Here is a 14,181-nt window from a genome sequence, read left to right on the forward strand (position 1 = left end):
TTTCTCATCGCCCTGGGCGCTCTCGCACTTTTCTTTCTTTCCTTCCTTCTTTTTCTTTTTGAGACAGGGTCTCACTCTGTCACCAGGGCTGGAGTGCAGTGGCGCCATCGTAGTTCACTGCAGCCTCAAACTCTTGGGCTCAAACAATCCTCCTGCCTTAGCAGGGACTACAGGGGTGTGCCACCACGCCCGGCTTCCTATTTCTTTCTAAGAGTAGTTTTCCAAAGGGGGAACATCTTGAGAAACGAATTTTTAAATACTGTGCCCTCCTCTTATCACTCTTGCCCCAGCCAGAAGCACAAATTCGTACGTATGAATAAGAACAAAGCCACTGGTTTTTGTTTGGTTTTATTTTAACATGAAGGGTAGTATTAAGTCTAAGAAAGAACATTGGGTCTGCACCAAAATAAACACAGAGTGGTCTTCTTAGCACAGAGGCAGCCAGTATCACACAGCCCCTCTCTGTGTTGTGACCCTAGCTTGCTGCTTCTGGCTGTGCCAAAGGCTACACAGGGGTTTGACTCAGGAGTGCCCGGGAGGCAAGGTCTGAGAGTGGAAGCTCCTGGGAGCCTGGGCTCTCTCCTCTCATTAGCTGTGGCTTTGGCCATCAACTGGAACTTCGTCATTATAAAACAGGAGCAATCACAGGACTGTGGTGTGAATTACATGAGGTGACACATGTGAAATGGTCCTTTCCCCTGAGACGTATAATTGTAACAAGGAACAAAATTTACATAGAAAATAATTACAGAGCAACATAGGACCATGTCTTCATTTCTCCCTGGAGTGGATGCAAAATTAGGTAATTAATTTGACCAAGCATGTTATGAATGTTTAGAAATGTCTTCTAGGAAAGTAAGCTGGCGCTCACCGATTTTGGTTTGCCAGGCATATCAGAAGGCGCTTTGTGACAGGTGCAGTAGGGACGCGGAGTGATCTCTTCATGTGTAGGCCATGCCCAGCGCACACCTAGGCCTTGCCTGCGTCTGGCCATGCAGTTCTTGCCCTAAGGAAGAACAGGAAAATACAGCATGTGGTTGACTGTCAGGCCCTCTGCACATTAGCCCCTTCCGTCCTCACAGCCACCTTCAGGGCTGTTTTCTCTCCATTTTCCCGAGGTCCAGAAAGAGGAGGTAGCTGGCACAATGCCGCACCGCAGTCAGGAAGAAAAGCCAGTGTGCACCAAGACCCTTCTTCCTCCCACATCTGCACTGCTCCATGCAACCTTTAGTGGTCGGCTGTTGCCTGGGTCCAACTTCCTTTCCATGAAAGCTCAGCCGTTCTAGCAAAAAAGCAGGGGCTGTTTTCATCTTCTGTGAGAATCCCATGACACTGGTGAGCAGAGGCGGCCAGTGGGACACCCATGCAAGGAAGCAGGCACATGTAGGGGCCAGCCAGCCACCTGCGTCCCTCCTTCTACTCCCTCTCCTCCGGTCATTGTGTACCTTCTTCCTGTCTCATCAGAGAGGAAGGATCCAGTAAGCGAACTCATCATAGGGTCAATGACCTAAGGGGCTATTCCTCCTGGGAAGGACTCCAGGGAGACGTGGGCTGGGCCAGGCTTCCTGGCACCCTTCAAACCATGAGGCAGGAGACTGCATGGTCCTCCCACAGGGAAGACTGGCCCACCCGGATGACTGCTCGCCTTCATCAATCTGAATGGACAGGGTGAGTGTGTGGACCCAGTGCTAGGATCTGGGAGAGGCGATGGGGCATAGAGAGCCATGCAGAGGCACAGGGCAAGATGGACCTGGATGCCACTGCAGAGTGAGGGGAGGCCCCGTGGACAAAGTGTTGGGTACAGAATTAACATTAACAGCTTGTGCCATGGGTTTAGGGGTAGTTGCTTTTCTTCATCTTCTTCTGTAAAATATACCCATGGAATCCATATTGTCACCATTTTTCCACAATGGACATGTTCACTCAGCCACATACTTCCTGAGCTCCTGAGAGATGCCAAGTATGGGAACACGTATTACTTTTATAACCTGAAAAGGCAACCACTGGAGGGAGAGAGCAATACCTAATAGCACGGAACAAGGCTCGGTGGTACCTCAGGGGGCACAAACTGCTCTGCCCCAGAAGCAGGCTAGTGCCACTCAGGGATACTGCAGGCCTCCCAGGACCCCATGAGATGGGAACTCCTGCCCCACCCACTTTACAGAGGAGCAAGTTACCTAGGGCGGATGAGCAGCTGGCCAGCCCCCAACCCTGCTGCCTCTTCTTTGGAAGGACCCTCTGTCTGACACACTTGACTTGTGGGACGCAGGCCTGGCTGCTGGAGCAGGGGCCCTCCATCTCACTCTGCCCTCAGGTGCCCCAGGTCTCGCTGGAGTCCCAGCTGGCAGGGCGCTAAGGCAGAAGAGGGCCCTGCATATCCCTCGTTTATTTAGGACGAGGAGCACCAAGCACAGAGCCCAAAGGCTATAGAGTTAAAACAGCCCACTGCATTGTAAGTACATCTTCTTCTCTCTTATGCCCTATTTAATTTTCAAAGATAAATAAGCAAAGGCCAGGCACGGTGGGCTCATGCCTATCATCCCAGCACTTTGGGAGGCCGAGGCGAGCAGATGGCTTGAGCCCAGGAGTTCGTGACCAGCCTGGACAACATGGTGAAACCCTGTTTCTACAAAAAATACACACATACACAAATTAGCCAGGCACCATGGTGCATACTTGTAGTTCTAGCTACTGGGCAGGCTGAGCTGGAAGGATTGCTTGAGCCTGGGAGGTCGAGGCTGCAGTGAGCCATAATGCACCACTGTAATACAGCCTGGTGACAGAGAGACCCCGACTTAAAAACTAACAAAAAACCAAAACACAACAAAAGCAAGAAAGAAGTATATCCATCATACCCTTGCATTCAGAGATCCCAGCTCAAACTGCTGAATGGATGTTTCAGAGACTGAACACAACCCTTTTTAGACCCTAAACACCTTCAAGGACCTTCCTACGCAGAAAAGAGAAACTGGTTTTGAATCAATTATTCTTGATTCAAAACAACTAGGATCAAGACAGTAGGCAGGAAGAAGTCATGAAACTCTCTGTGGGAGCTGGGAGCTTGCTTGGTGGCCTCATGCATAATTGGCCTGGACACAGGCATGGTTAGATGCTCTGCTGCTTCTCTCCCAGTCGGAACCACCTTTGCACACTCTACTTAAGAGAGGAGCTGAAGAGGTGGCAGGGGCACAGCCTGGAGGGCATTTGTTCTTAGAGACATTTCTTGGTGAAACAGAATTTATTAGCCGCGCTTCAGAATAATACAAAAATAAAGGTGTGGCTTTATTTATATACATTCTTGAAGCTCTTGGCATTCGGCTGAGAGCGGATACCATACTCAGAGTGATGCAATTAATAGCATTTAGGGTAAGCAAGGACCAGTGTGAGACTAGGCCCAGGAAACAGGGAGGGAATGTAAGGAGAAACAGGGAATGACATTAAATAAGAAATAGACGCCCTGGAGAATTTATGACTCCTTTCTGTATGTCATGTCCAGAAGAGGCAAGTCTACAGAGATCAAAGTAGCCTAGGGATGCGGAGGCTGGGGTGGTGACTAAGGGGGCTGGATTTCTTTTCGGGGTAATAAACTCTAAGATTGATTGTGCTGATGGCTGCTGAACTGGGACTATATTAAACGGTATCAAATTGTGCAGGGTCAATTGTGGATTGTATGGTAAGTGAACTGTATTCCAATAAAGCTATTAGGAGAACAAAGGCAGCTGCCCTGGAGGTAGTGGGCAACGTCCATCGGGACATTTACTGGCATGGGCTCAAAGGCCAGAAGAGCTAGAATTCAAGGCTCGTGAGAAATGGGAGCAGATGGGAACACGTGCTCTAGGCAGGGAAGAGTGCATCGTGGTATCCTGTACTCCGGACGTGGAACAGGTATTTATTGGAAGCTAGGGAAAGGTCACAGAATGCACGGTAGGTGTCTAGACCCAATGAAGCCACTCTCCAGGATTACTGGAGGAGAGATTGAGCCCAAAAGGCTAGTGGCTGGTAGGCCTCTGCTCCTGTTCTCCCTTGCCTGGTCCTTTGCTGCTGTTGGGTGGATGATGGGCCATGTACCATCTGGGACACAGAGCTTTGGTGGCCCTGCTGCCACTAGGTAAACTCAAGTAGCAACTTCTTGACCTACAATATGTCACTCTAGACAACTGCTAGAAACTCTTACCAGATCAACAAATTTATGCACTTTTATTAATAATCTCTTTCAGGTACATGTATGCGTGTGCACACACACACACGCCAACTGTCCTGTTTGCTCTCCTGTCCCATTTCCGAATCCTCTCCTCCTCACTGGAGCTTGGAAATATAGTGAAGGACTCAGGCGTAGGAATGAAGGGCACCCTATTCCAGTGTCAGAGGGCACCTCAATGTGTTCCTCAGGACCCTGAAGCCAGAAGCCTCCAGCCTACCCCTAGGAGGTACTTCAGGAACAAATTCTTCAAACACTGGCTTCAGAGTCTCTTTTCAAATGCTGTTTTTGGACCTCAGACCTCGAAGTCACAGCAGCACCCCTTCCTCTTCCCACACAAGGTCTGCCCAGATCTTCAATGCCCACCACCCCTCATTTCCTTGCCCTTGCACCCTGGGGCTTCCTGAGCTCAGGGGAGCTCCAGCCCAGCTGCTCTGAAGAATCCTGTGTGCTAACAGCTCCCCACTGATAGTCGGAATGCGAGTACGGGGCTTCAGACTCACCTTCCTGCCAGACACTTCTACATTTCACCTTGACACTTCTCTCTTCCTATAAATGAACTCAGGTGACATCCAGCTCTGTTTAGCCCTCAGCCTCTCTCCATACACAGGGACAGCTCATCAGACGAAAGGTGCTCCAGGCCTCGGGACTGATGCCCACAAGGCTGTCCCCAGCCTGAGCTCTGGTCACACCCCCCAACCCCCACCTGTGATCTCTCACTGCCCCTCTCCTTCCCCTCCAGGCTCCACCAGCAGCTCCCTGACGCTCACACCACTCCCAGCACCTACCCACAGGCTGCTTCCTTGCCAGGACTGCGCTTTCCCCAACCACAATCCTTCAGCTCCGGCTTCTCCTCCGGGATCCTCCCTGGCCTGGGTGCCTTTCCTGTGCATGCTCATGGCCCTGGACAGGCTTCCACTCAACCTACTTTTTTATTTTTTTGAGACAGGGTCTCACTCTGCTGCCCAGGCTGGAGTGCAATGGTACCTTTATAGCTCACTGCAGCCTCCACCTCCTGGGCTCAAGTGATCATCTCACATCAGCCTCCCGAGTAGCTGGGACTACAGGCATGTGCCACCATGACGGGCTAAAAAAAAATTTAGGTCGAGACAAGGTCTCACTATGTTGTCCAGGCTGATCTTGAACTCCTGAGCTCAAGCAATCTACCTGCCTTGGCCTCCCAAATTGCTGGGATTACAATTATGAGCCACTGCACCCGGCCCATTCAGCTTTTACATCTCATGTGACCATCTTTTTTTTTTTTTTAAGATGGAGTCTCGCTCTGTTGTCCAGGCTGCAGTGCAACGGCATGATCTCAGCTCCCTGCAACCTCTGCCTCCCAGGTTCAAGCAATTCTCCTGCCTCAGCCTCCCAAGTAGCTAGGACTACAGGCATGTGTGTCACCACACCTGGTTAATTTTTGTATTTTTAGTAGAGATGGGGTTTCACCATGTTGGCCAGGCTGGTCTCGAACTCCTGACCTCAAGTGATCCACCTGCCTCAGCCTCCCAAAGTACTGGGATTACAGGCGTGAGCCACCGTGCCCAGCCCATCCTGTTTGTTAATGTGTCCTTGGCACTAGCGGTTAAGTTCCTTCGTGGCTGGGGCCATGCCACATGCAATTTATCTTGGTATCCCAAATGCCTGGCACATAGTAGGTGCACAATAAATGCTGAATGAATGAATGATGGCATCTCAAAGACACTCTACCGTTAGCTCCTGGGAGCGGGCTGTGTGGATTCCCTGGGGAGAGAAGATAACCAGATGGCTGCAGGAAGAAAACTTAGGAGGGATGCCTGGGATTCAAATCCAGACATCTACATGTTAAAACCTACACTTCACACACGAACAAATACACATGCAGACATGTACACACAGACGAATACTTGTGTATCCACGTGCACACACACTCCTCTCTCAAGTCTGGAATCTGGGCGGTCCCTGGGGAGCCGCCCTCATGCACTGGGCCTCTCTGACTCCGACTCCGCCGTGTCCCAGCCCGAGTTCTTCTGCAGCTGGCGGAAAAGCAGCTGCCGCTGGAGGCTCCTCAGGCTCTCCAGGTCCTCGGGGGAGAGTGGCAGAGCCGGCTTCCCTGGGTCCTGCTCCTCTTCCTCCTCTTCCTCCATTTCCGTGAGTCCGTCGGGGGGCTGCGGGGAGCTCCTGGAGATGTAGCCCTGGTCAGACTGCACTGACCGCCGCTGCTCCTCCTCGTAGGGCGTGTGTGGGTCTTTGAGGACCATGGCGGGTCCACTGCAGCCCCCCTGGGCCTGGCAGCTCAGACTCTGCTGGAAGAGCGAGAGCATCAAGCCTTCGAAGTGCTCCCTCATGTCCTCTGGAAGGTGGTCAGGAGACGCCATGGGGGTGCTGCCAAGGGGCGAATCCTCGGGGTCCACAGGGAGGAAGAGGACGCTATTTCGCCCAGCGCCCGGGCTGCCCAGCAGCGGGCAGGCCTCGCCCTCCCCCGCCAGTGCCAACCGGATAGCGGCACCGTCAGCCAAGGGCCCAGGCTCCACCGCGGCCACCAGGGCGCCCTCCTCCGCGGGGAGCACCAGGGTGTGGAGGGGCTGCGGCGCTGGCTGACCCCGGGGCTGCAGGTGAGGTTCCAGCTTTGCCACTGCTGCTCCTCCTTCCTCCCCGACCAGGAGGTCTATGGCCAGGCAGGCCTGGGAGCCAGGCTCGCGCACCAGGGGCGCCCGCTTCATGATGCCGGTTCCCGGAGGCAGCAGTGGCTCCTCAAACACCTCTTCCTCCAGGGACGGGGCATCCTGGTCATCGGCTGAGTAGAGGTTCTCACGCTCGAACCAGTCGGGGCAGCGGGCCTGCCAGTCCCGGAACCGGTCCAGGGCGGCGCGGAGCTGCCTGCCGCCCGGGCTCCGTAGGTAGTTGTCTCCCGACAGCTCCCCCACGCGGTGCATGCGGCCCGGCTGGAACATCTCCAGGTCCTGGATGCGGAAGTACACCTCCTCGAACCTGTCCATGAGCGGGTACCGCGGCGCCGCGCCGAACAGGTCGGGGACGTCGCCATCACCGCTGACCTCGCTGAAGTAGCAGACTACGTAGGTGCCGAAGCAGGCTGGTCTCTTGAAGTCCGGGAGGATCATGTTCATGGCTGCGGTGAACAAGTCCCCCACGGGCTTCCCGTGGTCACAGCGCAGCCGCACAGGCGCTCCCCGGCCCAGGAGCGCCTGCCACTTGGCGCGCGTGCCGCGGGAGCACAGGATGATGATCTTAGAGTTGCTCTCCACCATCTCCTGCTTCTGGCGGCCCACCCAGGTCATGACTCCCGCCTCCGAGATGGCCTGCTCTTCCAGCAGGTCCAGGGCCACTTCTGTGCCGCAGGCGGTGAGCAGGAACTGGGCGAATTTCAGGACCACGTCCACGTAGAGGGGGTGGTCGGCTGAGTAGATGATCCAGACCTTCCTGGGCTTCAGCGGTGGGGGGGTCAGGTCAGCCGCAGGCAGGCCATCTAAGGAAAAAAGACCACACGTGCTGACCCTCACCCCAGGGCCCAGGGCAGCTCTGTGCCTGTCAGCCCAGGAGGGGCCTGGACCAGGACACAGAGCTTGGCCACCTCCCTAGGCTGAGAAACCCAACTGAAGCCTGTTGGAAAAACCCAGATGTTACTATTCCACCTTTGGCTGCCTGGAAAAAATCAGTCTGCTGCCTTGTGGGAAAAAGAATCTCTCACGTTCCTTTCTGGTCTTTAGCCTATACTCAAATCAAGAAAAGAAAAAGAGGCACCAAGCTCTGTTGGTCTGCTCCAGAGAGGATCTCTTTTCACAAAATACGATGCACTTACCTTTCTTTCCTTGTCTGATTCAAAAAAATGGCACCCAGCCCTTGTTATTGGGGGTCCTTGTGAGTGGGGTATTGGAAGGGGGTTCTTAAGGTGGGGTCTCCTGAAGGGACTCAGGAGTTAGACCACAGGAGGCAACCCACACACTTATCCCAGGAGAACCCTCCACTGCTTTAAAAATAAGCAAACAGGCAAACCAGGAGATACTGACCGGTGTATTTGATGTCATTACTGCATTTTTCATTTCCAGGCCCTGGAAAGGAAAAGAAATACACTGGAGTGGTTCTTTGGGAAGAGAACTAGAAACCAGCTTACAGGGTGTCCGCCCCATCCCTGACAAAGGGTGAAGGGTAAGGGGGCAGCCCCGAGACTGAGCAGGGAGGCCGTGCTAGGTGGTCGCACAGGCATGAATCCTGGGTCTGCCACTAGGAGCACCATGACCCGGAGCAGTTACTAGTGCCTCGGAAACGCAGCTTCTTCCTCTGTGAAAGAGGTCTATATTTGCTCTCGTTTAATGGGTATTAAATGAGTGTGAGTATGTGAAGTGCCTGGAATGTTGTACGTAATCAACTGGGGCCACAGTTATTATTTTGTAGCACTGATCCAGCTGGGACCCCCAGTGCCGGGGGATGGGAGGTCCACCCTGGTTCCTCATTACGGTCCTGGTCTGCTGCGTCTCCCTGAAATTTGGCCACCTGGAACTGACTCCACCTGAGGGAAAGCTCTTCCCCAGAGGTGTCTGTGCAGAAGGCATGCATCTTACCACACTTCCTTCCAGAAGCAGCCCCACCAGGCTGCTTGCAACATTTCCTCCTGGTATTTTTGAGGTAAGGAAGGGGAACCCACATACTTAAGCAACTGTTCCCCTGGGAGATGTGATGAAAAATCTGCTCTGCAGGAGTTAACTCCTTAGTGACAGCTGGGATGACTGCGATCCACAGATGACTCAGCAAATGACTTAGAACCTTAATCTCAATCCTAATCCTTTCAGCTCTTCCCCAGAACTGTCAAGACAGCCAAATAACCAGTGAGGCTCCTCCTTGCCTTCAACCCATGGTGGTGCAGGGCACTTCGGGAAACAGAGGTGCAACAGCAGAAAGGAAACCCAAAGCACCGCCGCCGCCCCGCCCCAAACCTTTCGAGAGCTGCACAGCCTATGGAGCATTGGCCAAGATGCTACTGAATGTTACTGGAACCTCCCATAGGTCCTCCCATGCCTGTCTGGTTATCTTTCCACCACACAATGATGATGATGAACACCTAGTCCTCACGAGCCTAGGAGAGGGTGGAAATAGCTTCCCAGATGAGGGAAGGAGCAGACTAGGGTCATGGTGGGGCAGAGAAAGGCTGAGGCCCCAACCGGGAGGCCTGTGTTCTCCCGGCTTAGGACTTGGCCAGCAGAGGGCTGCGGGTGGGAGAAGGAACTGGTATGTACTAATCCCCACCAGCAAGCGCCTTCCTCAGCTACTCATTTAACCTTCGTCACAGCCCTGAGAGGAAGGCATTATAAGTATATTTTACAGAAAAGAAAAGTGAATCCATAGTGTGTTAAGTAACTGGCCTGTGACTACAAGCCTAATGAGGTGGGGCTGGGGTCCACCCCTATGGCTCAGGGCAGCGGGAGCCTTCTCTATCACCCGATGCTGACCCTCACTATTCTCCCTGACCCCAGATGTCCACGTCTGGTGGCTGCAGGATGGGGTTGTTCAGGCTGCTCCGCCTGCCTGGTTGGTCATTCCTGACACAGGGAAACTTCACTCTGGCTCTTTCCAACCTGTTGATTTTAATATTACATTTAATAACAACAAATATAATTGTGGCTAACAGATACTGTGCAAATAGCACATGCCAGGTTCTGTGCTAAGAATTCCTGTGTCTTATTTCACTCAATCCTTACAACAGCTTTATGACATGGTTCTCAAGCAAGAACCTGAGGCTCAGAGAATAAAGCGATTTGCCCTGGTAGTGAGTGGGGTGGTGCTGGTATTTCAGGTGCTGACTCCAGGACGGCCGGAGCCCCAGCCCTTACCGGCTAGCCTCCAGGTCATGCAGACGATCAGCAGGATGGCGGAGCCCACCAGCAGGACGGAGATGCCCGTGATGAACCAGTACAACCACAGGGGCATGTAGTCTACGGTGAGCAGAACAGCGTGAGTGACGCGAGGGGGCCTGCCCTGCCCGCCCTGAGGCCCCCAGCCCCTCTCCCCAGCCCCAGGCTCTGTCCTCTTTGGCCCTACCACGACAAACCATGGTCTCACCCCCGCCTCTGGGCTGGCCTCAGTTCAGCCTTGTCTGCCTGGCTGAGGCAGGGACTTCTTAAGTGGCCCCTGGGGAATGTCCCCTGAGGGCTGCAGTGCTGTCGGAGAGAGATCCAAGCTTACCTGGAATTGGTTCTGCAATGAGAACAGAGAGAAAAGGAGAAATAGTTTTTTTTTTTTTTTTTTTTTTGAGACGGAGTCTTGCTCTGTCGCCCGGGCTGGAGTGCAGTGGCCGGATCTCAGCTCACTGCAAGCTCCGCCTCCCGGGTTTACGCCATTCTCCTGCCTCAGCCTCCCGAGTAGCTGGGACTACAGGCGCCCGCCACTTCGCCCGGCTAGTTTTTTGTGTTTTTAGTAGAGACGGGGTTTCACCGTGTTAGCCAGGATGGTCTCGATCTCCTGACCTCGTGATCCGCCCATCTCGGCCTCCCAAAGTGCTGGGATTACAGGCTTGAGCCACCGCGCCCGGCCGAGAAATAGAATTCTTAACGCTTCCCAGGCATCACAAAAAACACAACTGACGTCCCTTGAGGGCTTTAATGATGTTGGCCCAGCACCAGGCACTTTAGATCCAGGTTAAACTTAATGAAACCATCTACATGAGACACGTGAGTTGTTGGTCTAAGGAAACACCTTGCCTCCTCCTTGGGAGGCTGGGTTCTCCTTCCAGCCTGGCTCCATGTATGTGCCTTCTGGTGAGCACGTGGCCGCAGCCTCCTGTGCATTAGGGCATGTGACTTTTGAAAACAGCGCCCCTGGTGTGTGATCTTGGACAAGTTATTCAACATCTCTGTGCCTCAATTTCCTCATCCATGAACCTGGGGTTTGGGGTGGGGGATCCTCCACTTCATGGTATCATGACTCACAATGAGTGAGAATAAAAAATGGACAGTGTGCTGGAGCACCGCGCTCAGTGTGTGGTGCAGAACTAGGGCTCTAGGATAAAAACCACCCCATTTTCCAGTCCAGAAAGTTGCGGATCAGAAAGATTAAGTATTTTGCCTAAGGCTACATAGCTAATGAAAGCCAGCCAGCCAGGGAGTGACATTCTAAAGCCCCACTCCACACTTCAGGCCTGAAGGACTCCAAGTTACTCTCCTCCCTAACCACTCCCCAGAACCAGGTAAGGACACAGCGCAGGCTGGGGGCCCTCAATCACTTGCACTCCCAGTATGGCCTGGGACAGCTGCATGTCCCCTACCTGGAATGTCTGGCATTTCTGGGCAGGAAACAGTCACGGAGTGTCTGAGGCAGTCATTGAGGCAGCTGCTGAAGAAGGGCTGGATCTGCGGGCAGAGAGGGCAGGAAAAGGGCTCCAGAATTGTAGAGCGCCCATGCCTACCAGACAGCAGAGGCAAGGTGAGAGGAGGAGATCCTGGCTGGCTACTCCGTGATCTCCAGGTGGCCATCATCTCCCTCCAGCAAGGGCGGGTCAGAGGGAGGGAGAACCGGACAGGAGAAAGGCAGGGGCAGTGTCTTACCAGGCAAGGAATCCTGACTGGTAGCGGTGGCTCGGTGCCAGAGAGAGCACAAGCTTTCCCCTGTCCATCAGCACCCCTGTCCCCTGAACGCCGGCTGTGCATGCTCCCCACTCCCATCCACACTACACTCTCCACCTGTGCACGCTCCCCACTCCCGTCCACACCACACTCTCCACCCGTGCACGCTCCCCACTCCCGTCCACACCACACTCTCCACCCGTGCACGCTCCCCACTCCCGTCCACACCACACTCTCCACCCGTGCATGCTCCCCACTCCCGTCCACACCACACTCTCCACCTGTGCACGCTCCCCACTCCCGTCCATACTCTCCACCTGTGCACGCTCCCCACTCCCGTCCACACCACACTCTCCTCCTGTGCATGCTCCCCACTCCCATCCACACCACACTCTCCACCCGTGCACGCTCCCCACTCCCGTCCACACCACACTCTCCACCCGTGCACGCTCCCCACTCCCGTCCACACCACACTCTCCACCTGTGCACGCCCCCCACTCCCGTCCATACTCTCCACCTGTGCACGCTCCCCACTCCCGTCCACACCACACTCTCCTCCTGTGCACGCTCCCCACTCCCGTCCACACTCTCCACCTGTGCACGCTCCCCCACTCCCGTCCATACTCTCCACCTGTGCACGCTCCCCACTCCCGTCCATACTCTCCACCTGTGCACGCTCCCCACTCCCGTCCATACTCTCCACCTGTGCACGCCCCCCACTCCCATCCATACTCTCCACCTGTGCACGCTCCCCACTCCCGTCCACACCACACTCTCCTCCTGTGCACGCTCCCCACTCCCGTCCACACCACACTCTCCTCCTGTGCACGCTCCCCACTCCCGTCCACACTCTCCACCTGTGCACGCTCCCCACTCCCATCCACACCACACTCTCCACCCGTGCACACTCCTCACTCCTGTTCACTCTACACTCACCACCTGTTGTGCTCCCAGCACCTGTCCACACCACACTCACCCACCTGCACTTGGTGGCGGCAGCACCCTTTCAGGTTGTGTAGAGTGAGTGTGACGTTGGATCGCTGGTGGAAGTCCTCTGGTTTGGGCTGAGGAGACAGGCAAGGATGGATAAGGCTAGTTGAGTAAGAACACGCTGTGGCACTGCCACGGAGAAGCTGTCCAGGGCACCCCTTAGGTAGTGCAGGGGAGAAATACTTTTCAGGTTTCTGTTCCAGAAAACACTCCATTTTTGCATGGAAGCTGGTTTGTTGTAAATTTGTAAGTACACTTAGTAACTGGTAAGTCTCTCTCTGCTTTGGCTGCTGGGAATGGGGGCCACAAATCTGTGTTCATGGACATCAGTTGTACAGAACCACATAGCACACATTTCCTGCACTGAGCTGGCTTCATCGCATTGCCTTGTCTTTCTTTTTTTTAGAGATGGAGTATCGTTCTGTCGCCCAGGCTGGTGTGCAGTGGCACAATCTCAGCTCACTACAACCTCTGCCTCCCAGATTCGATTCTTCTACCTCAGTCTCCCAAGCAGCTGGGACTACAGGCGTGTGCCAGCACACCTGGCTAATTTTTGAACTTTTAGTAGAGATGGGGTTTCATCATATTGGTCAGGCTGGTCTTGAACTCCTGACCTCAAGTGATCCACCTGCCTTGGCCTCCCAAAGTGCTGGGATTATAGGCGTGAACCACTGTGCCTGGCCTATTTTATGTCATTAATTTACTTTATTTTTTCATTTTCATTTTATTTTTTTAGACCTCAGATTGGGTGCAGTGGTGCCATCATGGCTTCCTGGAGTCTCGAACTCCAACTTCAAGCCATTCTCCTGCCGTGGCCTCCCAAAGTACTGGGATTACAGGTGGGAGCCACCGCGCCTGGACTTTTTCTTTATCTTTAGTTCCCCTTTGTCTCTATTTCCACATTTCTTTTTTTTTTTTAAATCCTCAAATCCTTTTTGTAATAAACAAAGCAAAACAAAAAGAGGACAAGGGAGCATGTGGGGGAGGGAAGAACAAAAAGGACTGAGTCATGGGCAGGACAGAGTCAACTGCCTTTCTATCAACCATAAGATCACTGGGGAAGACAAAGGGCAAGGCGCCATGATCACTACAGACTAAGCACAGCCCTGAGTCCCGAGCTTCCGGCAACACAGTTCTGTCAGACCAGCAGAGAAGAGACTCAGGGCTTGGAGGGGTGGTCCCGAGCTATGCTAGAGGGGTTGAAAATAGCAGAGTTACCGCAGGAACGTGGTACATGTGCTCAAAGCAGCTGTGGTTCTCCATGTGCGGAAAACTGGTCAGCAGGATCTGGTAATGGGTAGATTCATTCCATAGGGTGAAGCCCACACGCAGCTGCTGGGCCTCCAGGGTCTCCACAGTGATGTTGGGGTTCCACAGGCTGCCTGCCAAGGTCACACGCAGGCTGGGAGTGAGGAGGGGCACACACATGTGCATGTGTGT

The 14,181-nt window shown here is 53.9% G+C and overlaps 1 protein-coding gene across 1 annotated transcript in view; it reads right to left on the reverse strand.

Annotated features, from left to right (window-relative positions):
• Positions 1–332: 332 nt before the first annotated feature.
• Positions 333–14,181, reverse strand: part of IL17RA (interleukin 17 receptor A) — a 31,173-nt gene continuing 17,324 nt past the window's right edge. Inside the window, exons 7-13 of the mRNA XM_073007097.1 lie at positions 13,960–14,123; positions 12,732–12,815; positions 11,454–11,538; positions 10,376–10,387; positions 10,024–10,125; positions 8,206–8,247; positions 333–7,664 (exon numbers count right to left, since the gene is read on the reverse strand). Of these exons, the coding sequence (XP_072863198.1) occupies positions 6,154–7,664; positions 8,206–8,247; positions 10,024–10,125; positions 10,376–10,387; positions 11,454–11,538; positions 12,732–12,815; positions 13,960–14,123 (2,000 nt within the window). The 3' untranslated portion in view covers positions 333–6,153. The remainder of the gene's footprint in view (positions 7,665–8,205; positions 8,248–10,023; positions 10,126–10,375; positions 10,388–11,453; positions 11,539–12,731; positions 12,816–13,959; positions 14,124–14,181) is intronic.

This window comes from Chlorocebus sabaeus, chromosome 19, assembly GCF_047675955.1.
Source record: "Chlorocebus sabaeus isolate Y175 chromosome 19, mChlSab1.0.hap1, whole genome shotgun sequence".
In the NCBI taxonomy this organism is placed as follows: Eukaryota; Metazoa; Chordata; class Mammalia; order Primates; family Cercopithecidae; genus Chlorocebus; species Chlorocebus sabaeus.